Below are 26,827 nucleotides of genomic sequence, written 5' to 3'. Positions count from 1 at the left end.
TCCACTATAAGCCGCCGATGATGACGGGGTATTACTCATCTTTGGTGGGTACTTTTTTGGTTAACAATTCCATCGAACCATTTTCAGGCCTTTTCCAAGGATTCTCCACTGGCAGCACTCGTTGCCAACTCGCAGAAGAATCGTCTAAGCCCAGACACATATCTGCTCGTTTAAGTTGTTTATGGACGATCCTCTGGGGCTCGTTTACATAGTTGATGGGATGGCATGGCATGGCATGGGATTGGATTGGAGCTGGAGCTAGAGTTGGCGTTGCTCCCTTGTTAACATGATGGGCAGCCAGAAAGTGAAACTGAAATCGAAAACTATTTTCGAAAATAGAGCAATAAGTTGGTAAGGCACCAGGACGAGAGACGGCACCAGACGGAGATGCGTTGACAACGATAGGAGGAGGCCAACAGAGTTATTAACCTGGAACCTGGAACCTGGAAGCGTGACAAAGCCGGACGGCAGAAGGGACCCAGGCGCATTATTTTATTTCGAATTTAATGATGGCCAGAACTCTTGTCGCCCTCTGATTGGGGGACTGGAGCGTGGTCCGGACAACGTTCAACAAATTTGAGCCTGTCTCTGGGTCTATTGTCGTGTTGTTTTGTTGTTTTTCTGTTTTGTTGTTTTGTTGGGGGTGTCTTGCTGTCGCTGTGGCTGTCAGTTGCGTGTTGCTTGCCTGCCGCCGTTGATGACGTCGTAGACGGAGGCGTTGCCTCTCTTTGCAATCACCAAAAGTGATCGCGATTGTGCCGCCGAAAGAAATACAGTAAAAGACAGAGCTCCCTTGGCTAACAAGGTCTCCCAACTGCTGGCCATTGAAGTTGAAGGTCACAGCACGTACACCATCCCATGGGCTCTGTGTGTGCCTGATCAGAGCACAGCATATCGATATCGTAGAGTCGCCGTCCGACTTGAAGTCAAAGCCCCTCTCAACATGTAATAAGTAACAAATGCCGCACGACATTCGACATTTTTATGCAAAGACATTTGGGTGGGACGATGTCCCAGATTGCGGGGGGTGGGTGGGGATGCAGCCGGAGGGGCAGGACTTATCTTCGTAATTGAAGCAGCTGCATTGTCCATAAATTCTTGGCCGCCAGCTACGTGGGCAGCGGCTGCTTTTGAATGTGATTTTGCTTACGCAAAACTATGCAGAAATTTAATTAAAAAAACCCCACAGCGAAAGCGTGGCGACCCACAGATACCCATTAGAAGGAGAATATGTGGCGCAGATTAGCCCATGCCCAAGATACCCTCGTCCCCTCCAGGGCATCGAGAGGCATCCCCAGTTTGGGCCTGGCCGACTGTCGCTGCTGCAGGAAGAACCAAACAAATCAAGTCGAAAACATTGACAACGAGCACCAGGTCTACTAATGACCAAGTCAAAGTCAGCGACAAACCAAGAGGCTAAGACAGCGACTAAGTCACAGTCACAGTCGGAGTCACAGTCGGAGTCCAAGTCAAAGTCAGGAGACTGTCTAACATCAAACAAATGCTGTCTAAACAGATTCTTCCTGCTGCCTCGGCAAATGGAAATGGAAAATGCATCTGGAAGATGGAGGAAGGTGAAATTTACTTGCACTTCAGTGAAAACATTGATTGGCTTAATTAACCGGCCCGAGAGAGCAGCCCGACAATGGCAATGAAATGGAAAACTATCATGGCTATCGGGCTCCAAGCTCCAACTGGAGCTCCAACTGGAGGCTCCCCCAAGAACACTTTCAGCTGTGGAACTCGTTACGGAGTGGTATCGTCACGCATGGATCGCAAATTTATTTGTCAATCAGGCAAAAGTATGAAGCCAGTCGGAGCATAAAATACACATAATTGCATTTAGCCTCCTGCCACAGCCCACCACAAAGGATTCCATCGGCTGATAAGCCTCCAACAACGAGTCCGAGTCCGAGTCCGAGTCCAAGTCCGACTTTAACCTTGCCCCCGGGAGTTTGAAATGCTCTCGTAATAAATTGAATTCACCTTTTGTGTCCGTTTGTGTTTGCTTTAAAAGTAACAACAAGAGCCCTTCCTCTGGCTCCCAGACCCAGACTATCCAGAGACCAGAGACCAGCGACTACATCTACTGGCACTTCTAAGACCCACACACGCATGTAGTTCTGGCCCAACAATTGGCATAAATATCACTTGGCTCCCTTGAGGTCCCAAGGCCTGCCCTTTGCCTGTCCCATCCCATGTCGAGTGGTGGTAGTAGCAGCCGCTTGATAAATTTCATACAAGTTACTCTAACATTTTTACTACTCCCGAGTGTTCTCGGGGCAACACCCAGGACCCTTCCTGCCCTGCCCTGCCCTACCCTCTCCCTCTCCTGCCGTGATTGAGTTAACTTCATTTGCTTGACTTGGCCAAGACAAGACACGTGCTGGCCTGCCCTTCTGGCCTTCCTCGGTGCTGGAATTTATTCGATTGCCTCTTAGCCAAACATGTCAGTTATGTTTGCGAAAGTACATATCATCAGGCCCTCGGACATGCGTTTGTGTAGGTTTCTGGCCAGCAGGCTACAACCAGTCTGTTGCAGCGGCAGGAAAGCGGCGCACAAACAAATTTATGGCAAATTTTTATAGTAAAATCTTGAAAGTGTCGAAATCGTCCGCGAATGAGAAGGAAAATCGCGGCTATGTTGGCTCCCACTCTCGCCCCTCCTCCAATGCCTGCTGTGTGGGGTCATGTCGCCAGCCACTGGCGTGGAGCAGAGGGCCGCCTTGTACTCGATAATGCGGTAATTTAGGGCCCCACTGCACGCCCTCTCTGTGTGGAGCAATTGAAAAGTTGTGTTTCTATTTCAGTGAAGTGGGGGGACTTTTAACCAAGGCAGGGCCCAGCCCCATAACAAAGACTTCTTTGTGCATAGCCCCCGTGCATTCTCGGATCATTTAGCGATCTGCATAACCGTTTCCCAATATTTTAGCACCTTCCCACCACATCCCCAGCACAGCCCCCGGCTCCATGGTGGCTTCTGGTTCTGGGTTGTGTGGCCCGTGCCAGGGGCCTGTCAAACACCTCGGCGGTGCTCCTCCTCCACAGCATCGCTATATGGTTTGCATATCGGGCCAGCCATTGACATCTCTCTGACAGCGCGCGTTGACCCAGTTCTGTCTGGAGTTCTGGAGGCTTGAGCCAAGATTCCTTCGATTTGGAGCAGTCTCTGTCTGTGATATTGAACTTTTGATGGTCAAGTCGGCCGCTAATTGCATTGCATTCGCTGTCATGCGGCATGTGGCATGGGGCGTGGGCCTCAGCGGCTCCGTGGCCCTGGGGCGTGGGTGGAAGTTGTCACAATTTTGATTTTGAGTCGGTCTGACAGGCTGCCCCCGACTGTGGTCTGTGTGGAGCGGCATTAATTACGCTGCACTCGCTCTCGCGGGGCATTCTAATTCGCAATTACAATGCGGATATATCCATGGGGACAGCAGCAGCAGCAGCTCCAGCTCCAGCTCCAATCCCTTATCTTGTGTAATATTTTCATGTACGTGCCAGAGATTCTTGCAGAGGCAGGCCTTACATGTTACACGTGTTCTTGCGGCTGCGGGTTGCACAGGTTGTTCCTCAGTCCTTAGATTGCACTTAACATCGATGAACACAGCACACTTCCTGGCTGGGCAGAGAGCCAAAGGTTGGGGCAGGCCCTGGAGCTGTGCCACAGGCAGCTTGTGGAGTAATGGAGATTCGCGGGAAACGATCGTCGTGCCGCAACTTGAGTAGCCATAGTTTAATTGATTTATTAAAATGCCTGCCATCGGCCATTATTTATGATGTGAACTATGTGCCAGAGGCTTCGATTTCAGGGCCTCTCCCGGCCACCGGTCCCGGTTGGCTCCCTGGCCCTCTGATTGGTTCTGAAATGTGTGGAAAATTAGAGCAAGTGCCACTCGAGAGGCGGCACGGCACTCAGAATCAGCCATGAAAACATTCCCCCCACTTGGCAGCGGCGTTAGCAATAAATTAAAGGCAATTTTAGCCAAATAAAATGCTAACGGTCTTGGCCAGGCAGTCGGCCGTTGCAGGCTGGCCGTCGTTGGCTGTGGCATGCTTTGCCCTTTTTCAACTCGGACTCAGACCCACTCCCACTCCCACTCCCACTCCCACTCCGGGACCTGATATGATGGACAATGTTGTGGTAGTGCCTGTTGTTGGCAACACAAACATTTGGCCAGGCCGGTGCACTGAGGGGAAACCGATGTTCTTGGGGCAGAAATGAGTTGGGAGGAAAAGCTGAGAGATTCTCTCGGTGTAGGGCCAAATGCAGATGCCTTCTTGGTATTTGTCACGTTCATCCATTTTGAGAGGAACACGTACACGCTGTGGCATTGTTAATAACTTTATTCGTCGTCCGCATCCGCGTCCGCGTCTGCGTCCTACTTGTTGCTGACAACTTGCCTCTCCTGCCGCGGATCACGGGAGGCAGGCAGGCACACAACCGTTATTTATGAGGCATGCTCAATTATTGGCATTCGATTGGGGGCCTCGTGGCGCCCGCATCACAGACGCAGCACCATGTTCCTCCTCCCCCCACCTTATGCTCACCTAATCAGGCAATCAGCTGGGCCCCTGAGTCTCTATGGCTCCATGGTCTCGAACCTCCCAAATCGTCGACTCTTGGGCCGGCAATTAAGTCACCGTTTGCCGTTATGCAAATAGCAACAAGGTCAGACAGATCCACCAGGGGCGACGAGGGGGGGCATCTGGAATGCGCTGCATCATCATGGTCATGGACCCAGCCTGGAGCCGCCGCCCCAATGGGGTTTCCTGTTTTGTGTGCAAAATTAGAACAAATTGTTCATGATCAATGCGGGGTCATTGTTGTCTTGGGCATTGCCAAAAAACAAATCTGTGTACCATTCGGCTGTTGTAATCATTCGACTGCGACCTGATTCTTTGGCACTCCACGCCCTGGGAAGCCCACGAGCGAGTTCTAACCACAAGTCGAATGGGGCCCACGTGAATACCCATTCAATTATGAGTCTGCTCTCTGAATCATCATCGTCTCGGGCCTGTTGCGGTGAAAGTTCTGATCAATATTTAACTTGCGATAAACGAAATCACATCTAGATTTGCGGACAAGGTTCCGATCGGCAGGGGTACGGTGGAAACTCTGCAAAGGTGGACCCTTTAGGGACAAGGCCTCATTAAATGTGTATTGAACCTGCCTTTTATTTTAGTTGAAGGACACTCCATGGACACCAAGCTATTGTTGAGCATATCTTGGAGTGTCCGCCTGCGGGAACTTCCACTGTGTTTCAGCCTTTGTGGAGGTCGATTGTCAGCAGAAATCAAACCAATCTCTGACGCATTGATGCGTCCTTGGGCAGTAGTACAAGCTGTACAGAATCACCAGCAAGACAATGAAAAATGAATGAAGAATTAAAGCATGGCGGATGGGGGATGGGGGCTAGGGGCTAGGGGCTAGGGGGAGATCGCACAAAGGCTATCCATGCCATCATGCCACAAGCTGCCACAAGTGCAGCAGCACCGCACAAAAGCTGGCAGCTCGAGCAGTAATTATTATTATTTGTGATATATTCGTATTTATTTCCGAGCTGCGGAGCTAGCTACTATTCCATTATTTCGCGCATGACTAACCAAATGCAATTTGAGATTCCATTCTTTTTTTTTTTTCTGTTTCTTCTGGCACTTCTGTGCCATTGAATTCCTTTTGTTCCACTTGGTGGCATGGCAGCTCTGCGCTCTCTGCTGCTGGGCCTCGCGCTCTGGTGTTGCAATAAAAAAGCGCATTAAACAAAACTCGGGCAAAATGAAACAAAAATCGACAGTAATCGTAAATTTGTAAATCGGTTGCAAGAACATGTGTTTACACAGTCACTGGGCCCAAAGAGCCCCTTCAGCCGATGCGGGTCATGAGTTAATTGAATCGTTCTTAAATGCTCCGAAGGGGGGCCTTTAAAAATAATCTGACACACTTTGGCTGTTTACCCACTCTTCTCCACTGGCATTCTGGAACTGATATTAGAAAGCGACAGGCCCGAGTCCGACGAAAGCGAAATGGAGGCCAGAGCTGGACAAGATCGTTCGAGTGGCCCGAGGATGAGTCTGAGATGTGATTCCAGGCCAATCGATGCAAAAAAATCTTCAATAATCTTGAATTTATCGTGAGAGAAATCAGCTCTGTGGCAGGAGAATCGAATGGAAATAAGGGATCAGATCAGTAAATATATGAACAAGGGCTTAAGGATGGAATGGCAGAGTATATGTATCTTCTTCTAAGGAATATCATTAAGAAAGATTATGTATTCAATCTATCATAAGTATTAGAGCATTATAGACCATTACCATATCTCCATGTCTTTTCTGAAGTATTGGTATAACTCTTTGTCATAGCCTAGTACAGATTACAGACCCCAGTTGAATTGGTTTGTGGAATCTATATGTATGCATATCAATCATTCCACTCCCAATCACAATTTATATCGTCGTTTATGGGTTACCCTTTCCATTTACTGGTATTCCTCCCCCGTCAAGCCCACACACACACACGAGTATTCCTCCCTACACCAAAAACAACAAACACGCCCAGTCCGCTTAAGCTTTCGACTACATTGCATGCAAAGTCCAGCCCCGCCTAAAACTATGCAAAGCTTAAAGCCGGAAAGCGATCAGCAGGTTACAGCAATTAAACACAAAAACAATTCACAAACTATGCAGCGACTGCAGCAGAGCTTAAGAGCGAACGCAGCTGAAGAGAGGCCAAGTCAGAGAGAGAGAGAGAGAGAGAGCTTTGGGCGTGCGCTGTTGCATGGCGGGGCTAAAGCTTTAGTTCCCGTTGTCGCCGACTGACGCTGGATCGCTTTGGCAGCTCGTTTTACCTGTTTCTGTTACGGGCCTTAACATTATCGATTTGATATTAATTTTAGCGTTTTTTTTTGTTTTTCGCCTTTTCGTTTGCTATTTTGCAATGCACATGCCATAGCCAGCGGCAGAGACACCGCCAGTGCTTGGCCACGAGAATTTGTCTGCGCTGTAATCCCGCCCGGTCTGCGATCGCTAATTAAATGCCAAAACAAAGGCGAGTGCGGCAATTAATGGCAGCGCAGCCCCTCGTTCTTGATTATATGGAGTTGTTGCTGGCAAAGATATGCAGATTGTAGATTATGCATAGCACAGGCAATCGATTAACATAGCACTGATACCCCGCCTTGAACTAGTTCCAGTTGGACCCACAAGTAGTTTAGGAGGTTAAAGGGGGTACAAAATAAAGGACTAGCGATAAGAGAGACTGGAATGGACTTTAAAACTCAAGTCCATTAATTTTGATCCACAAAACTTGTTCCATTTTCAATAAAAGATCATGTCTTTGGGTTTTTAACAGGATTTAGTTATACTCCCTCCTTAAAGGTCACCTCTACTTGACTTTGCTTAAGCTGGAACTAGTTCCATATGCAGTTCCAGCTGCAGCTCCCCCGCCAAAGCTCTCCAACCACAAGCAGCGGGGTGACATGGGCTGACAGCATGACAGTTCCCCTTGTGTTTTGACTCGCCCGCCACATCCCATTGACAGTCAGCGATAGTGACAGGTCAGCGGCAACGGCTGCCCACGCTAACGATCCCTGTCCACAGGCCCCCTGCACAGGCCTTCCCCTGCTGATGGATTACAGGTAGCCGAGTGCATCGGTGGCCTCACATGAATTCGACATTAGTCGGCGATTAATCACGCGGGGAGGCACAATCAAATTCCAGGGAAGTTATCTTTTCTTTCCAGGACACAGCAATGTCGCCGATAGCGAGACAGAAACCGCATCCGTCGTAACCATCAAAGCGAAGTCATGCGAATGAGATCCATGGGATGGGTATGGGTATGGGGATGGACTCAAGGTCAGGCAGCGGGAGATTTATGAGCAAGATGACACCCGCATTCACATGGAAACTGGAAACTGGTTTGTCTCCTTTTGGTGAAGAGAGAACCTGCAGCTTCTCTTCAGCTCGGTTTTGGCATCGACTTCGTCTCTGCGACCCGTTTATCGGCATTAATTAAAGACTGTATGCGAGATTTGATTAATTTTAAATAGCAAATAGCGAATGTGTGTGGGGGACGCGTCCATTTGTCTTCATTAGGACGCGGTGCAGCTCGAGCTGAGACCAAACAAATGGCAAAGTGTGCTGCAAGTCGCTCTAATTAACTAATTTGTTTGCCCAGCAACAAAAGACTTTGGCAACGAACTTGACTCTGACACGGACACAACAGAAATACATGCAAAAATACATGCCAGATATCTGCTGCGGATCTCGAGCATCCATCAAGCTGTGTGAAATGAACACATCAATGACCGTTTTTGGTGGGGGCCCGAAAGGCCTAAAAATTCGGAGCCCGCCCAAGCCAAAAAAAACCTTGGTGGCCGGCACAGAATAAATTAACCAACGCGATGGCTGTGAACGCATTTCTGAGAGCGCAAATTTTCACATGACGATGATGATGATGATGATGATGATGACGATACGATTACGCCATCGCCACATAAATTAGGCGACTATTTAGCTCAGATCTGGCCCCGTCCCGATCTCCTGTCCAGCTCTAATCAGAGACGAGATCAAGCGTGGCAAATTGGAGCAGACACAAGTGCCGATCGCTGCTAACCGCCAAGACGGGGCAACCACTAAGACGGGGCAACCACTAAGACGGGGCAACCACAGTTTGCTAGAAGCGAAAGCAAAAGTATTGCTGCTGAAAAGCAACCGCAACGAGAGGAAGGCAGACAGCTGCCGGACAGCTTTTTTGCACATGGTTTTTGTGTCTCTTTAAGGGGCCAATAATTGCGCAAAAATAACTGAACAAGGCGAGCTCCAATCCAGCACGGGTTAGTGGTAGTACATTATATAGTCCAGTCCCCAGACCGGATCGAACCCCTGGCCGATCCACACCCCGCCCTGGCGGCAGTACCTCGTATTCGTGATGCCGGACAATGGACCGGTGGATGGAAAATATTTCGACTTGATTAAAGCAAAATTATTTGACTTTGGGGCTTCGAACTCCTGCATTGGCTGGGGGTTGGGGATCCGATTGGGTCGTATGGGGTCGGGTCAGCAGGTTAAATTTGATATAAATTGATTGGCCAAAGGCGGATATTTTGGGCCGATTGGCGGGACCCACACTAAGGTCGGGCATAACCATGTGGATTTACTTTCTAATTACGGGCAAACAGCGGCAGTTAGGAGCTTTTGTTGCCTGCCTGGCTAATTTACGGCACGTCCGAAGTGCCCCGAAAAGCACTTTGGGGGCAGCCGACTCAATTTCAAATTAAATTTGTATTCAAATAGACCACAGAGGCCTGCTGCTGCTGCCGCTGCTGCTGCTCAGCCACTCAACTGGGCAATGACAAGCAAATTAACCGCAACTGCCGCTGCCTGCCGCTGCCTGCCGCTCCATGTTGCACCATCGCACCCAGCACCGAGTCTGGACAATCAGCAAACTGTCGGCTCTGGTGGCTGCCTCCACTGTTGCCACTGCTGCCACTGCCACCACTGCTGCTGGTTAACTACTTCTCGCGCCCAACCCAACTTCTGCCTCGTTGGGGCATATAATTTTCCACACGTAACCTTGAGCAAAAAGAAATATACGAAAGCGATTCAAATGAATCTATCAGGGCAGCGCACTCTGGGCATATGCAAAGCCACAGTGAACACTCGACGGACGGACAGCTGCCAGAAATGCAACAGCCAGACGACAGGCCCTGCGAGAGATCTCTTTTAAACGGAGTGGTTCCAGTGGTTGCATCAATGAATAACGAAAGCCTGCGAGTCCAACCAAGGCTGCCTTCGTCCCCCCCTTCACCTGTTGAGGCCCCGCTAATGAGCTCCATTTCGTGGCAACAATTGGAGCTGCATAATTAATATTAAAAGCCATATTCGGTCGATTATTGGCAAATTAATTGGCTTCGGCTTCGGCTTCGACTGAAATTGGAGCTGAAATTGCAGCTGCAGTGACTGTACCCTGCCCCCTGCCCCGTGCCCCCACCATTGCCATTGTTGTACGCCAAAATGTTAAATTCCAATAAAAATTTTGTAGGAACTGGCGCCGTCGCCTTATGGAATGGATCGGGTCATGCCGTCGTCCGAGTGCCCGAGTTATTTCCCCTCCGGATTAGGTAATAGCCGGGGGTGCCTTTCACTCGCTGCCGCCACACAAAAGACCAGCAGACACTCGTTTTGGGCTGTAATTTATTTGTATAGGCCATAGAAATTAGTTCAACAGCAAAAAGGCAAAAGTAATTCCCGCCCACTGCCCAAATGTGAGTGCCAGTGCTCTCCTCCTCCCCGCCCGTCCATCCAGGAGCTAGAAGTTGTGCAACAATTAGTGCAACTGCAGGTGAAAGGCAGGCACAAATCCTGGCCCAAAGAGCACGCGCTTTCCCCCCCCCCTCTAACGCCACCCAGACCCCCACCCCCAGATGGCGGCTTTAAATCTATTGAATATCACTTAACAAGGCGCAGCTGTCAGCGGTTTTAATAATGAATTGTTCCACAGCCGCATTGTCTCTCGAATTACACGATATCATTTCCAAACGCAACAGACAACAGCATTTTTGGGGGGCACATGACAGGGCTTTGAATCAGATAGGAATTTACATACTCACTCACATACGAGTATATATGTACAAAGTACATATGTACATATATAGAGATTTGGCGCACCAACAGCTGTGGTTTTGGAGCTGCCCAACGAGCCCAGATCGAAGCAGGAACTGAGACCCCGAAAGGTAATCTGTTGGTGGGCCCTCATAAATCTTCTCTTCTTTATGCAGGAACCCCAGACAGGTCCAGCCCTGCCTCTGCCCCAAAACAGGGAAAGTCTCTGCCGTTCGGGCCGCAATCTTTGTGGCCGCAAGATGCAGCCGCTTGCCAAAGGTCGCGGCAAGCGAAAGTGACTGCAAAGACTTGCCCTTTTTTCTTTTTTTGCAGGCAACCAAACTCGTTTCCTGCGTTTGCGGCATGCCACAGAAAGAGATGCGCCACATTAGGAGGTTCGCACTGACCTACATCCCAGGCATGGGATCGGCTGCTCCAGGTTGGGCAATGCCCATAACCTTCGCATTGAGGGGGAGACTCGTCCAGCTACAAAATAGCGCACAATCATTTTGGTAAATGATTTAATTAAACTAAACAGTCGAACAACATTCGTCCAAGAGCCAAGAGCCAGGCCCCAGTCTCCAACACCTTTCTGGCGGCCCAACTCGACTCGAATTGGTTCGAGTGCTTTTCAAGTGTGTGACATATTGGCGTCAAGTTCATAATTCACAATTTATTTCATTCAGATTTGAACAAAAGGCGACCAAGTGGCGCTGATCGGGCGACATTGATTGCGATGATCTGGAGCGAAGAGACTTATGGCCATAGCAGAACTCTCCTCTCCGTTCGGGCATTGGATTCGATTTGATTGTGCAGAAACTGGTCTGCCTTCTGATCACCGATCTCGCAGTGTTTCCGCTTTGTTTCTCAAGTTTTTTGTTTTTCTTTGGTCCAAGAATAAAAGGGAATTTTTTGCCTGCCAATTGAATGATTACGGCATACACTTACGGCCTTAACGAGTCAACAGTTAAGGCCAGCTTTTGTTATAGACCAGGGGAGTACCCTTTGGATCTGGGAAAACTCCTACCCAGGGGGAACGATTCACCCTCTCTTGAGCTCTTTGGCTTTCTTGGGGCTCTTACCCTTTGTTTATGTTTCTGTTTCTGTTTCTCTTCTTTGGGTTTCTTTTTCCCTACAAATCGTATCTTCAGTTGCCCCCTGGTTGGACTTGAACTTTGTGCGTGTGTTTTTTTTGGTTTTTCTCATCGCTTTGTATACGAGTATTTCATGTTTCGTGTTTGTCAAGGCTCTGGCTATCGTCGTACAGTAAGCACTCGACTATAGTGAAACACAAGTGGGATTGTCGCGGCACCCCCCCATATATCTACAAAAAATACTGACCCCAAAGGCATTTTTGGCTGGTTAGCGAATTGGCAACGCTCGATTGGAGGCCCTAATAATTTTTAATTACCAAAAAATATACAAACACAGCCCCGATGGAGGTGCGGCTGTTTGAACTTGACTTTAATTGGCTTTCCTTTCAATAAAAATAGTGTTAGGGCCACACGAGAGTGCCAACAATGAGGATTGTGTTCTCTCTCTCTATCTCCCTCTCCCTGGCTTTTGGGCGTCTTTCACTTTTTGTGAACTGCCTTATGCAATGCCGCATGCCACACATTTCATATGAGGTCTCATTGAGTATGGATTACCAAACTGTAACAAGTGCAAAACGAACCCCCCTGTGGGCTGCATACTAAGATATTTTTGGGAGGGAAACTACGGCCACGCCCACGCACTGCGGGACTGAGGGACTGTGCCATCAGCTTTTATGATGCCATCTACCCGGACAGTGGGCAAGTGTTCATAATTTGATAATGGCACCAATTAAACTTGATTGCTGGCTGCTTTGTGGCTCATAATTAGCACCCAACTGAAGCTCAGATGTTTATAAGGCAGTAGTCAAAACTTCTTACAGATGGTGCCATTTAGTTGGGGATGAGCTATGCGAGTACCGAGATTTCGGGCAACATTCTTCTCAGCAATGAAGTCATATTCGTTTTAACAAATTAAGTGGGGGAGGGCTTATTAAGCAGCGAATTATGAATACCCTTTTCAACAGATGGAATATCGTAGACTTTCAGGCAGATATCTTCAGATGAAGGCCTTACGGCTATACTTCCTTCTGTGGGGCTCCAAACGTGTGACTGAAACTGGAATAGCCTTTGGAAATGGGGGGGGGAAAACTGTCAGAGGCAACCGAAAGACTTAGGCAACGAACTTCTGCCTCAGTGCCGCACTGAATCCATCATTTTACGCGCCGCAGATTTCTAGACAGCAGCATTCCCATCATTGTTGCTGGATTCGTCAATCATTATGATGATCATGATGATGATCGTAATGATGATCGCCATCTGGGAAGAGCAGTGCGAACATTTTCATTTCATTTTGATGGAATCGGTGCACTTTTGCCTCGCTGTCAGTTTCGGTTTCGGTTTCGGTTTCGCTTCAAACCTGCCCGGTGGAGGGGGGTAGATGGGGGTGGGGGCGCGTTTTTATTTGTGCAGTCAAACAGGTTCGGACATGTTCTTCGCCCCCGGAGTGGGACGTGGGACGTGGGACGTGGGGCGTGGCGTGCACTTGCTGCATTCAACATTCAAGCGTTATTTATTTCTTACACATTTTTAATTGCCTGTCACATGCATTCCATGGAACGATCTCTGCGCAAATCGAGGTGGAAGCGGGGCAGGCACTCTGACATTTGGCTTGACCTTCAGAATGCCATTAGAATAAGCAGCGCATCGACCATTAAAAAAAATCAGCATCCAAATATAGACGGATAAAGCACCGTTATACGCTGTCGAATGTCGGCGAATGTCGGAGGTTTCAAGCAACGATAAATGATAAATAAAACCAAATTAATTTGTAAAAACGATCAAAAAAGGAAGACCGGGACAGAGGTCTTCTTCTGATGATGTAATTAAGGCGTAGAAAGCTAAGCTAATAAAAAGAGATATGCAGACAGAAAGAGAGAGAGAGAGAAAGAGAGATTGATGACCGCCGAAATGTAAATGAGATTCAATGAGAATTATGGCCTGTCAGTGTCAGCAGCAAAAAAAATGCCTTGACCACAGGCAGTGCACCACATACCGCTGCTTAAGAGAGCCGAAACGAAGAGAGAGAGAGCGAGCGAGCAGGAGAGACCACTCTTAAGCTACAACAAGAGCTTTCGATCGCAGCAAGCTTTGGACACGCTTAATGCTATTAAGGCAACTTAGCCATGAGGCGGCAAGGCGACGAAAAACGAAAAAGGCAACAAAAGCACACACAGCACAGCACAGAGAAAAGAAATACCGAAGCTGGCAGCAACGTAACCAAACTTACGGTTAGCTTTGCTCTGAGCCAGCTCCAACTTCAGCTCCATTCAAATCTTCAGTCGAGTCGCGACAGTCCCCGAGTGCGTTTGGGTTTCCCGTTCGATCGATAGTCGTCGTCCGTCGGGCCAGCAGCAGCAAAGCAGCACTCTCTCCCCCCCACCCTCTCTCGCTCCTCGTGCGGGCAAAGCAAAACAAAGTCAAAGAGCACCACCACCAGCAGCAGCAGAAGAAGAAGAAGAAGAAGGGCAAAGAGAAAGAAGTAGCAGAAAAAGCAGAAGGTGAACAACAACAACCATCATCATTATCGTTATCATCATCATCGTCATTCCACATTCACGAAATCTTGTGCGCGATCGTTATGCAATTGAAGTGCGTTCGAACAAAAAAGCTTCGGTAGCAACCATCCAAAAAAAACCAACAACAACAAAACCTTTGATTTAATTAATATTTGAAATTAGAAATTTTCGTGTGTGTGCCAGCCACGGATCCGATCCAAATCCGGGCAACGGTAAACAACGAACATTAGACGGGTTTAATAGACCTATAAATACTGTGGGTAATACGCGTTTCTGGCTGTCAAAAATTAAATGCCAAATTAAATATTGAAATTTATTGCTAAAACTCGTTTGTTGTCCAACAAAAATTTCAAGCTAAAAAAGAAACACAAACAACAACAAAAACAAGAGAAAAAGTGAAATTAACAAAGTGAAAAGCAGAAACGCGTTTGGCATTATAAAATCGTTATAAAATGAAATTGTAGCAAAAATTACAAAAAATCAATATAAATAATAATAGCAAAATCATTGTTACAGCAAAAAAAAAAAAAAAAAAAACTGCATACCAATAAGAAAAGCAACAACAACAACGGGACGAAACAGTTTGGGGGGCAAACACTTTTCCTCAAACTCATTTGGCAACGCAGCTCCCTCCTGTCCGTCTCTGTCGTCCGTCTGCCACGGCTACGTAATCATTGGGAAAATATCAGCAATTTTGCAACAGTTTCAACACAACAACAACTGCAACAGCAGCGGCAGCAGCAGCAGCAGCAGGGGCAAAAGTAATTGAGCACAACAAAAACAAAAAAAAAAAGGTGAGTACAAGAGAGAGAAAGATCCCAAGACCCGCGACACGCATGCAAAGAGAAGAGAGAGGGAGAGAGAGGAAACCCTAGCCCTGGCACCACCTGCACACACCTGCGCCCGCCGTCTCACCTTCACAGCCTTCCGCCTGCCAGGAAGAGACAAGAGAGAATGCCATTCATAATCGCACTTTTTCCTCGCTCTCTCACTTTTATGGTCTAACTGTTGTGCATGGCTTTGGACTTCCTGCTCACGCGTTTTTGTCTTTTCCATACCCTAGCCGCCGGGGTTATAATGACTTCGACGAGGGGATTGAGACGCAGCAAAAAGAAACCCCTTTGAGCTGCTTTTGATACACTTCAGGCCAAGTTTCAGCCTCTACCTCTACCTCTACCTCTGCCTCGGGGTTTCATTTTCATTTAAATGCGAACAGAAACAGAAACAGAAACCGAGCCCAAAACTACAACTTAAAGCTGGCTCCCTCAAGGTTGACAACGTTTCTTTTTTTTTCGTGTGTTTCGTGTTTCCTCGCATTTGATTGCGTATTCATATTGTATTTGAATATGATAATGCTTTAAGCTTCCAAAATAGTTCCGATTTGCCACCAATTAAAACTATTAATGCGGAATTAGCGGTTCAGTGTTATGTGGACTCCATGCGCGCTCTCTCTGTTTCTCTGGAGATCTGTAAGTCTGGGACATCTCTGTAGGGTAGATGGCCCTGAATATCAGCCAGACACGGCCAGATGGATGAGCTGTCTGTCTTGCAAGCAGTCAGCACGCCCTCGAAAGCGAATGCATTAAAAAGATTCAGCTAAAAAGTGCAGTAGGTGTTGCCATTCCGATTCCGATTGCGACAATTGCCCCGACACTCGGCTCGAAGATCTCAGCTCGCAGAAGGGAGGAAGGAAGTCGATGTCGGAATGAGTTGGCAGTTCCACATTGGCTTTTGGCTGCCTTCGGGTCGGTCTTCAGTTACAGCTTCTCATCAACAACATCATCATCGTCATCGTTGTATCGCTGTATCGCTGTTGTTTTTTGTTGTGGGAGTCAATTAGTGTGCAAAAACCAAGGAGGAGAGCAGTTGCTGGTGGCTGGTGGCTGGTGGCTGGTGCTGGTGCCGCTGCCATGGCACCCAATTATGCAGCCATAAATGTAAACAATCGCGTAAAAGACCTCTAAAATGCGGTGCTCCTCGGAGGCTGGCTGCTGCCTCAAAGAATTGCTGAAATCTGTCTGGGCAAAAGTTCAGCAGAACCTGCAGACAATACCTAATGGGAAATGTCAGTTAGTCAGTCACTCATTCAGCCAGGGACCAGACCAGACAGCAGTTGACTTCATTTACATTTTCACAACACCAGCAACACCAGCAACACCAACAACACCAGCAACACAACAACAAATGAATGAACAAATGAGTTTGAGCCGAAATTGCTGGAAGTCCCCAACGAATCAGAAAAAAAAGGTCGCGCAATCGCAGATTCGTTTTGTAACTTTTGTAGAAATCCCAAAAGGAAGGGAATGTGTCTTCGATAGATTCCTTTGCAGGGTAGATCGGGTATGCAGGGAATTAGCATGTGACCGATTAACCGTTCTTTCGCTCTCTTTGTCGCCGCCTCCCCCCCCATTCCAGTTCTTTTCGCGCTGTGCATATTTCATGAGCTTGCTGTCAATGGCTCTCTTTCATTGTATTCCAATCGATTGGCATTCCCTCGCTGCCTATTGCCAAAATGGGAACTGTTCATTAGCTCCAAAGTGGGTTAATTTCATGCAGCCAGCATTCTTTATAGAGAAAGGAGACTTGTGGCCACAAACTGTTGGGAGCAGAGACGATGCCACATATTAAGCTTAGAGATCCATTACCCAGAGTATGAGTGCGAGTATAAGAGCTAATAAAGCCGTTAATGTTGTGGCGCCACAAAAGTGTGAAAGAAACATTAATGCTGATACGGAGAGCACGTGTCGGTGCTTGTCGGTGATTAGCCAGCCAGATGGATAGATACTCGTGGATAGATAGGTATAGAGATACATGGGAGATGATGGCCTTTAACGCCTCGGCTGCAACCGCACAGCGGCCCCAAAAGAGCCAAAGAAGCCAGGCCCCAACGCAGACAAAGGCGTCTGTCTTTATTAAAACATTATTTGGCATTGTTGGAAAATAAATTGCATTTTAAATACGATTTTTGTAGCCGCTCTCGCGTAGGCAGCAGGCTTTGGGATTGGGATTGGGATGCCCTGACTCAATCAGCTGAATGAAAATATTATGATCTTTCTGATTGTTTGTAGCACACAAAACTTCCGCTCGACGTCATCATCATCAAAGCAGCGGCAGAAACGGCAGCTGAAAAGTGAAAACTTGGATGATTTGTTGATTGCAAGCATTTGATAAGCCCCAAACTGAATGAAGAAAGAAATGGTAGAAAGGTTGAGAGACAGAGAGACTGAGAGACCCATCCAGTAAGATCGAGTAAGAGCTTTTGTCGTTTATTAAGCCAACTAATGATGGTCAACGTAACGCAAGTACCACTCTCATTCTCTTCCTCTCTCCGCGTCTCCCTCTCTCTCTCGCTGGCTGCTAAAAGAAATCGAGTTTCGGTTTCATTTTCAGTTTCGGTTTCGGTTTCAAACTCACTCGCTTGTGGAAAATGTAGTGCAACGGCGCTGTCATAGGTCTGCCGCAAATTGCTTCGTTTACAGAGCGAGAGAGCAGGCTTTTCGCTGCTCTCCTCCCACGGGTCGTCAGGCCCGGTCGGGGAGAGCGAGATGGAGGGGAGAGCGAGATGGAGGGGAAAGCATTTCGGAGCAGTTGAAGCGTGCAGGCGAAAACGAAAGCAGAAGCAAGCGGCGCAAAAAAAAAAAAAAGCTGCAGTTTCTTCTACTCCTTTTCTGTATTTTGTGTATACCCTCTGCGCAGAGGGTATATGCACTTTGATAAGACGTTTACAAAGATCTGAGTAGGACTTGAATCAAATAGTGTTGAGGAGTAGGGGGATATTTGTGGGGGATACAAATATTTCGCACAGGCTGCAAAATATGTAATATCAATCTTAAAACCATTTTTAATCGACAAAAAATATTACAAAATATTTTACACACATATTTTCAAGGGTATCACATCTTTCGGCATCTAAGGAATAGCCTTTCTTTCTTGACTTTTTTTATTCGTTGAATTTCGTGTTTTTCCGTTGCTGTTTTTTTTTTTTTTGCGTCTCTGTTGTGTTTGTTGCTGTCTCTTCTTTTCACTCTAGTTGAAGCTGTACATGTTTTGGCCAGGCTGTTTTAGCCATGTTTTCGGCCAGCGGAATTGCTGCACTGGTCTCGCGTTTTGGTCAGGCCAACAACTTGGAACGTAACGAAAACATGCGGAAAAAATTCACTAAAATTAAATGAAAGTGTCAACTTGTTTTTATCGCTTTTTGTGCATCGTGTGTGCTTAACCGAAAACCGAAAACAAATTAGGATGGATTTGCCGACCAAGAAAAACAAAAAAAACACCAGGAAATAATCACATTTTATAATCCACTTACACGTCCTTTTCCAACAGATTTAGTGTCTACGCTGTACACATTATATTTTTCCATTAATTTTACTACCATTTCCAGCATTGCGGCTTTCAAGAGTTTTTCTGTTAATGTTCGGTGTATTTTTGGTTATTTCGAATCATTTGATTTAATGCCCTAAGACGATTTCAAAAGGTGTCAAGCGATTTGTAAATTTACATTTTGAAAGTGCCTGCAACGGCAAGCGGCAAGCGGCAAGCGGCAGCGGCAGCAGTAAAAATCAATCAAAACCCCCCAAAGACAGAGACAGCGAGAGAGAGAGGGAGACAAAGGCTCAACCATTCGAACATCTACCAAAATTGAAATGTTAATTTTTAGGTTTTCTATGTGAGGCCTTTCGTCTCCATCTCCGTCTATCTATCCAGCCATCCATCCATCCATCCATCTATCTATGCATCCGTTCGTTCGTTTTGGTTTTTTTTGGGATTGCGCAAAGCGCTGACAGTTACATGACTTTGAAAAGTATCTCATGAATGCATATACGATATGATTTAACATATTTTCGGGTTTAATAATTGCCTGAATGATCGGCGCCAGATGTGCGTGCCATGGATGGGAAATATTTGCGAAATCGAAATGCAGAAAGTACTGTTGTTTCGTTGTACCGTTGTCCGTTGATGGTTTGATGATGTTATTCCGATATTGAGCCGAGGTGCGCTGAGGTGTTAAATGCCTGGCGAACAAGTTCCGCAATGCGATTCCAAAGTTAAGTGCTTTGATTTTTGCATTATTAGCTTCGCTTCCCGATTTAGGCAATTTTGCATAATTCGCAGCGCATAATGAAAACCTTAACCCCAAACGAGGAACTGAACCGTATCCGAGTGTACGGCACGGACACGGGTACGGGCTCGGGCACGGGCACGGCTCACTCCACGCCACTTTCACGCTATGCAAATTGAGGCATTTGCCGCAGACAATGCCGCGTGCAGACAAGTGTTGAAGAAATATGATGAACTGGTTTCGGGGAAAGGGGTGTACTTATATTGAAGGAAAAGAAAAGTCTGGAAGTATATCATGAAATGTATCCGTATCTACTATGATAAATGGACAAAGTGCCGACACGTTCCTTATGTAAAATTAAGCGGATAATGAAACTCTGTTGAAGTCTTCCCAGCAGGGCTATTATTTCAACACATATCGATTCCGAACCGAAACTCTTTCTTCGTCTCCTTGCCAGCCAAAAGTCAATGACTGCTTAATTTAATTTGGCCAAAGATACATATATTTTCAGTTCTCGCTTGACCCCTGTGAAAGCCATTTCGTTTCGGGCTCTATTCTCTGTTGGCTTGGCCCCTCTGCCGTCTGGGCCAATCAATCAAGCCGACTCTACACGCATTCTTGGTCCGAAATTCTCGGTTCTTCTTCGCTTCCATCTGCGAAAGTATCAAATTTGTTGTTGCTTCATTAGTTCTATCGACTTTCAAGTAGTTTCTGGTTACATAATGGTATCCATTAGGGGTGCCAAAAATACTTTCTTGCCAAACAAATAAAACAGGCCTGAAGGAAAGCAAATTTATCATGTCTGACCCTGACATTTCTGTGAGGCAGCCACAAAAGTTGGCAAATGAATTTGCAGTCGTTGAGGTAACATCAAACAAATCATCCACTAACGATTCACACTCTAACTACTGAAGCAGCTGCCACACCGCCGATGGGGCAGACACTTCATACAATATTTGCAGTCTCGTGACGCACTCGCAAATTGATGAACTCTCCGCGGCTCCAACAATGCAATCGGTGGGGGGTAAACGAACTGAAAACTATTTGCACTCCGGAGACGTCTCAGACAGCAGCAGCCAACGACCTCTCGACAGGCAAGGCACACGGTTTGAGGGGCGGCAGCCTAGAGCTGCATTAGAATTACATACCGAGCCCCGGGCCCACTTCCACGTGCACGTCCGCGTCCACGTCCACCTCCATTTCCATTCGATTCAATTAATATGCGACTAGCGTTGTCAGTGCGATTGTCATCATCAAAATTCTTTATTGATTGCCCCCGAGAGCCGACCCGACTCCACTCTATCGTAAAAACTACAATAATTCATGACGTGGACTTTCATTCATAAAGTGCGCTATTGCCGCTGTCTGTGTCTGTTCCGTGCCGTCTGGGCTGTAGTTGAATATGCAGTGAATGTTGCCATTAAGTTATGCATATTTTCATTTAAGCCGCGTGGAGGAAAGTTCTGTAGAAAGTTTTTGAAACGAGTTTTCCGCTTGTCAATCAGGGAAGCAGCAACAACAACAGGCATTATTGCTCATCATTGATAGAAGCGTAGGAGAGTTCTCTCTCAGAGGTATGCAGTTTTAAGCTCTGCTTAAACGAAGCTGCGCTTCAGAGAGCGGACGCATTGAGGGAGAGCAAGAACGGTGTAAGCATGTTCTTAAAGTTGAGCAAGCGATAATAAATGCTTATTGCTCATCAAAGCTGAGAGAGTGGGTGTGGGTGTGGGTGTGTGTGCTCTCACGCATGCATAGCCATGCAGCTGTAGCGGCGGAAGAGAGAGAGATAGCAAAGCCATGCGGAAGCACAGAAACTGCGTACACACACTAAAGCTACTGAGAGCTTTTCTGGCAATTGTTTTGTTGTGCCTGCGTTCTGAAAGTGGGAGAGTCAAGTGAGAGTCTCTCACGTCAAAGGCAGAGCAATGCAGTGTGAGGGGGGAACAAAAGCAGAGCGCGAGAGGCGAGCGTGCATTGTTCAAGGTGACGCAAGGTGTCATCATAATTGGTGTTTAAGCAGCGAAAAAACAAAATTCTTATCACATAGATATGAATATACATTTGTACATCTCTTATGAGAACACCAAACAACGAACTTCAAAAGTATTGCGTCACCTCACTGCTTATTTCTGCAGCGTGTGTGTGGGCAGCCGTCAATGACGATCGTTTCGAGGTAGCAGAAGAGAGATCTATTGTTGAAATATCTAATAAAGTTGTTTTGCGGGAAGTACCCCAACATTCAAGATAAATAATAACACTTCAACTTTGCTGAACTTTACTCTCAGTAAATAATGCTACTTAATTTTGCAATTTGCTACGTTCCACAGATGTTTGAAATCCACTTATCCATCGAAATTATCGTAAATTTTACTTTCTACGGGTATTTTTCGTCGATTCGTTTGGCAAAATGTCAAACGCAAGAAGCCAAGTTATTGAACCCATCGGAAATCGGTGGAAAATCTCTGCTTATAATTCAATATCAATTTGTTGGACAATTGTGAAAGTTCAACGAATTTGAAATTTAAATTTGAGTTCATCGGATGATGCCCCCCCCCTGGACCCCTTCCACACGATGCAAGGTATTAAGAAATAATCATCAATTGGCATTATTTAAATTATTTCAAGTAGCAGTTTTCTGCCAGCCGATTGATATTTAGTTTTTCTTGTGTTCGTTTTGTTTTTGTTTTTGTGAAAGTTGTTGAACATTTTTGCGTGCGCGAGAGAAATATTTTATTATTTTTGGTTGGAAAGTGAATGCTGGATGGCTGAAAATTGCTGGCCTAATGGTCGCACACGCACACACACAACACACACATTTTCTCACATAAGTCATTCAATCGTAGATTGATGTTTGCTTTGGCAAAAGAGGCAACCTGTATAACTGTAAAAGATCAGGGAAATTATCAAGCAGACAAATCAGCAAAGTCAACACGGCAGAAAAATGCCGAAAGACTCTCTCGATGACTTTATTTTACGGCCATCAAGTGGCAGCCACAGCCACAGCCACAGCCTCGGGGGCACATCTGCAGCTCCATCTTGCCATCTTCAGCTGCAGTCCAGGCAACGGCAGTTACTCCGTTTTCAAAAGTCCAGTAACGAAAAGACAAGGTCTCGCTCTGCCCCGCTCCATCCGCTCCATCCGCTCCATGAGTGTGCAGGATATTCGAGCACCACTTGGGGCCCACTCCACTCCACTCCACTCCACTGCACTCCACTTCAGCTGCAGTTTCAGCTGGGGCCGTTTGTGGGCCGTTAATTGTCCATCATATAAAGAAACTTTCTTGATATGTCAGCGTTATTTATCCAGAATTGTTCCGCGAACACTGAGAAATGCCGTTTAAGTGTTTTAATTTGACGTGCCCCATAAAGAATGCGGCGGCATTAAGGTTTCTTTTTTCCTTTTTTTGGTGTTTTTTGTTTGGAATTTATAATTGGATAAACGCGTATCCGTGTGGGGATTTTGATGGAATTATGAATATCCAGTTGCTTTAGATATCCAGATATTCATTCCAGAAAAAGTAGTACCTACTTTTATTCGGCAATCTTTAGGTCTGGCAATACCTTCTTTTCGCCTGCTTTTTAGGTGCTTATCATCTGTCCTATCCATTCTTGCATTGGGCACTCTCATCTCTAAAGACACAAATGTGTCGGAGAATGCACCAAAACTAAACCGTAGACATTCGCGTATCCGTGTGGAGATCCCATATATGCGGCACTCAAAATGCACTTCACGTAATTACGCGACCCCTCGCCCCCGGAGACAAACTAGAACACGTCTGTGTCCGATGTACGTGCTGAGCCTGAGGAACTCTTGTTTCGAGCATGTATGCCATATGTACTATATGTTCTATATAGTACACGGCAGATACACTGATTTCTGGGCTCGTTTCTGTGTCGCCCTGTGTTGGGTATAAAAAACAATGCAGACACAAAAGAAAATGCAACTCAATAATGGCAAGAGCAGCGGCAGCGGCAGCGGCAGGAGAGTCCCGGTCTCAGTCTCAATCCCAGAGCTGATAGTCTATACAATTTAACGGCTTTTGTTGCATAAATCGCATAAAGCTGCAGCAAGAGGCACCAACATTTGTTATGCGATTGCAATCTGTGTGTTGGCGCAAACAAAAAATGGCGTCGATCGTTGACAATTGTGCAAAAGGCGATGAATATTTATGGCCAGGCCCTTGCAGCAGCATCCGATCCAGCACTGCAGCACTGTAGCACGCCGGCAGTCAGTCAGTCAATCAGACACTCCGGCCGTCAATCAGTCGTTCACACAGTTTCTGGCGAAAAGAAAGCCAACAATTATAGACACTAATAACAGAAAAAAAGACGGCCAAAGATATGACAACAGGTTAGCGAACCTCCTCCCGAAAAAACATTTGCATGCCGAGGCACACGAGCGACAAAGACAAACAGATGGGAGAGTGAAAGAAAGAGCGAAAGAGAGAGCACTTTCTTGTCGCTACACGCGTCGCCTGCCAAGCCCCAAGCCCCCTACCCGCCGCCCCAATAGATGTTTATTATGCAATGAGCGTTTTTTTTCAACAACTTGACAAACCGAGCCGTGAAAAAACAAACGACTTGAATCTGTACACACTTCCATCGGGTACATGCAGGGCGACAAGCAGTGTAAGCAGCTCTAAACTGAACTTCAACAAGCAGTGAAGATAAAAGCAACCAATGCAAGCAGGTTACAAGTCAATCTATTGAACTTCGGCTTAGAAGCAGTGGAAAGCAAGGAAATATTGGAGATTTTCGAGTACTTTAGGTAGAAATACACTATTATTTGGTGGACAAATTTTCCTCTTAGGGTACTACTCTTTTAAGTAAGGGTATCCTGCGTTTCAGCTCAAGTCCAAGTTCCTTATTGCAGCTTACAGGTGATTTTTTTTCATTATTTACCTTTATTGCGGCTGTTGTCAACGTGCTTTGGATGGTATCTCTTCCGTGCTCTCGCTCTGCGTCTGAATCATAGCCCGCCCGAGTGATCGGAATCGGAATGGGGATCGGAGACCACGATGCGTAGTTCACAAGCAAGTAATTTCAATATAAATTGCATGTTTTACACATAAATTCGGCCTCTAAAGACACATCAATTTATGGACATAGAGACCCCGGACATGGGCGTATGTTGCACTCGTATAAGTCCGTTCAGTTCAGGTGGGAATGCTCAGAGATTTCTCTGCAGGCGGGATGACTTGTGAAAAGGAAGTCCAGGTCATAAACAATATGGTAGGCAGGGTAGGGGAATGAGTGGAGTGCGTTGAACTCCCCATCGACGTTGGGTTACGAGGGATGCCATAATTCTGTTTGCTTTGCAATTTGGGTATTTTTTTTTCTTTTTTTTTTGGGGCCTGTCTGTCAGAATCTCTGCTGATTTGTTTGCCGTTATTTACAGTTAGGTGGCGGTTCCTTCAGAACTTTCGAGTTCTTTCAAATAATGCGAATATTCACAACCTTTTATGACTCGAGATCTCATCTCTTTTTCACTCTGTCTCTCTTTACAGAACCGCAAAGATGGTGTCGCGACGTAAAATTCTATCACGTTCACGCGACGATCTTAATCTTGACCAGACATTCACCCAGCAGGAGGAGGAGGAGGATGTCTGGTATCAGAAGGATAAACTCTACAAGGTAAGTCCACACAAATCACGAAAATCTTCCACCCTACAGAAAATACCAAAAAAATAGCTGCAACATCCATGCATATTGTATGGCCCTGGCACGACCATCGCTGCCGACAGACTTCCGCCTGACAGTTGGGGGGGCTTCTATGATTTGCTTCTATTTTCCTGTGGCTGTGGCTGCGGCTGTGGCTCATTCTCAACACGTGCGCGACGACGTCCAAGCCACAGGCCGCATTGAGGTCAGCATGAAACGCACTAAGCTGAGGTTTTGCTTTTGCTTTTGCCTTTGCCTTTGCTGTTGGTGTTTTTCGTAGTTGTTTTTGTATTGACCAATTGCATTAATTACCGTTAGGCCATCGCATTGCGTTGTGCATTTTTAATTTGACTATGGGCCAAGGCAGTAAAAAGCACAGCTAAAGGCGAACAGCTCGCAGCAAATGGCCAACACAGCCAACAGCCAACAGCCAACAGCCAGTGGGCTGTGGCAGCAGTAAAAAATAGTTATGGGTAGCGTAGCCCTAATGTTGGGACAAGCCCAGGGCACGAGCTCAGCGCCAGGCCCCACAGAGGCAGATGGCAGCGTTGCCAGCACAAACACCAAAGAGCCAAAGAGCCAGAGTGTTGCCAGCGCAAACAATGAAGAGAATATTCAGTGGCAGACACAAAGGACACTCCAGACGAGACACAGCGACAATGGAGATCCTGTCGAGAGGGATAAAGCGGAGCACACATCACAGCATTGCCAGCACACACCAAAAACAGAGAAGCTCTCGCTTCGATTGCGATTACGATTACTATTTCTTTTTCTTTGTGTTTTCTTTGTGTTTCTTGTGTGTGGGAATTCCATTGATGATACTTTTTGCGAGTGTGAGTGAGCATAACAGTTTTCTGTGTGTGTTTGTGTTTGTGTGGGCTTTTCAGACCAAATCCATTCCAAGCTGAAAGAGATGCCTAGGCGCTCTTTTAAATGTTTTTGGCTATCTAGAAGCTATCGGAAATGATCTATGGTTTTTTTTTAACGATTTTTAGCTATTTCTTTAGCTTTATTGTGCGCTGCTTGGTCGTCTATCAGCCTGAAGCTTCTCTAACTGATTTTCTCAGTGATTTTCTTTGGTTTTTGGCAAGCAGTCACGGCCCACACACACTCCACACTCCGCCATCGGGTTAACTGCACTTTATTCATTCGAGCAACCAACCAAAGGGCCGCCCATTAAATTGATGTTTTATTTCTAATGGAGATTTGCATAAATTTCGGTTTGCATCAGCGATTCCAGAGCCAGCGGAGGCCCCGGCCTCACCCCAAAAGTGAAAAGCGCATGTCTTCTGTCTCTCCGTCTCTCTCTCTCTCTCTCTCTCTCTCTCTCTCTGGCCGACTGTGTGTTGCAATTAGCGTGAGCGTGGCATCTATATAATTCCGTTTAGCCCGGGCCCCTGCCACACAAAGGCGTCTCACAAAATTTGTATTTCCCATGATGGAAACGGCAACAAATTATGTCTGAATTTTCCTTTTGTCGTTGCTCCCCTTTCAAGAGGGAGGCCCTTTGATTTGCCTTTTGCTCGGGGCACTTATTGGGCAATCCCTGTAGTTGTCGTTGCTTGTTTCTTGTTTCGTTTCTGTGCTATGTATATTCAATATTGCTTACAAATTTATGGTCTGGGAAATCCCCCAGACACTCGCACCGCCAATAGACATCTCCATCGCCATCGCCATTGCCATAAAAAGACAAAACAAAAGACTTGGGCAACGAACTGCTGCTGCTGCATGCCCAGAATAGAATTCTCTGTGGTTGTGTCTTGTTTTTTGTGAAAATGAAAGTTTTTCTTTGGCTGGTTTTCGCTTTTGTCGCTTGCTGTGGCACCCGTTCACCTGGTGTCGGTTTTGGCCAGGCCTGAACAACAGGATTTTCCGTTGGCGTTGGCTCAACGCCG

At 46.6% G+C, this 26,827-nt stretch overlaps 1 protein-coding gene across 3 annotated transcripts in view; it reads left to right on the top strand.

Moving 5' to 3' along the window:
• The first annotated feature begins 13,921 nt into the window (after positions 1-13,921).
• Positions 13,922-26,827, top strand: part of LOC108160226 (lateral signaling target protein 2 homolog) — a 27,274-nt gene continuing 14,368 nt past the window's right edge. The window contains exons 1-2 of one of the 3 annotated variants that reach the window (XM_017294078.2): positions 13,922-14,191; positions 24,779-24,905. In XM_017294078.2, the coding sequence (XP_017149567.1) occupies positions 24,789-24,905 (117 nt within the window). In that variant the 5' untranslated portion in view covers positions 13,922-14,191; positions 24,779-24,788. Of the gene's footprint in view, positions 14,192-14,725; positions 15,000-24,776; positions 24,906-26,827 lie in introns of those variants that run through there. The other 2 variants (XM_017294077.2, XM_033391594.1) reach the window with 2 other exon arrangements.

This window comes from Drosophila miranda, chromosome 3, assembly GCF_003369915.1.
Source record: "Drosophila miranda strain MSH22 chromosome 3, D.miranda_PacBio2.1, whole genome shotgun sequence".
Taxonomy (NCBI): Eukaryota; Metazoa; Arthropoda; class Insecta; order Diptera; family Drosophilidae; genus Drosophila; species Drosophila miranda.
This window is presented reverse-complemented; position numbering and strand designations above follow the sequence as displayed.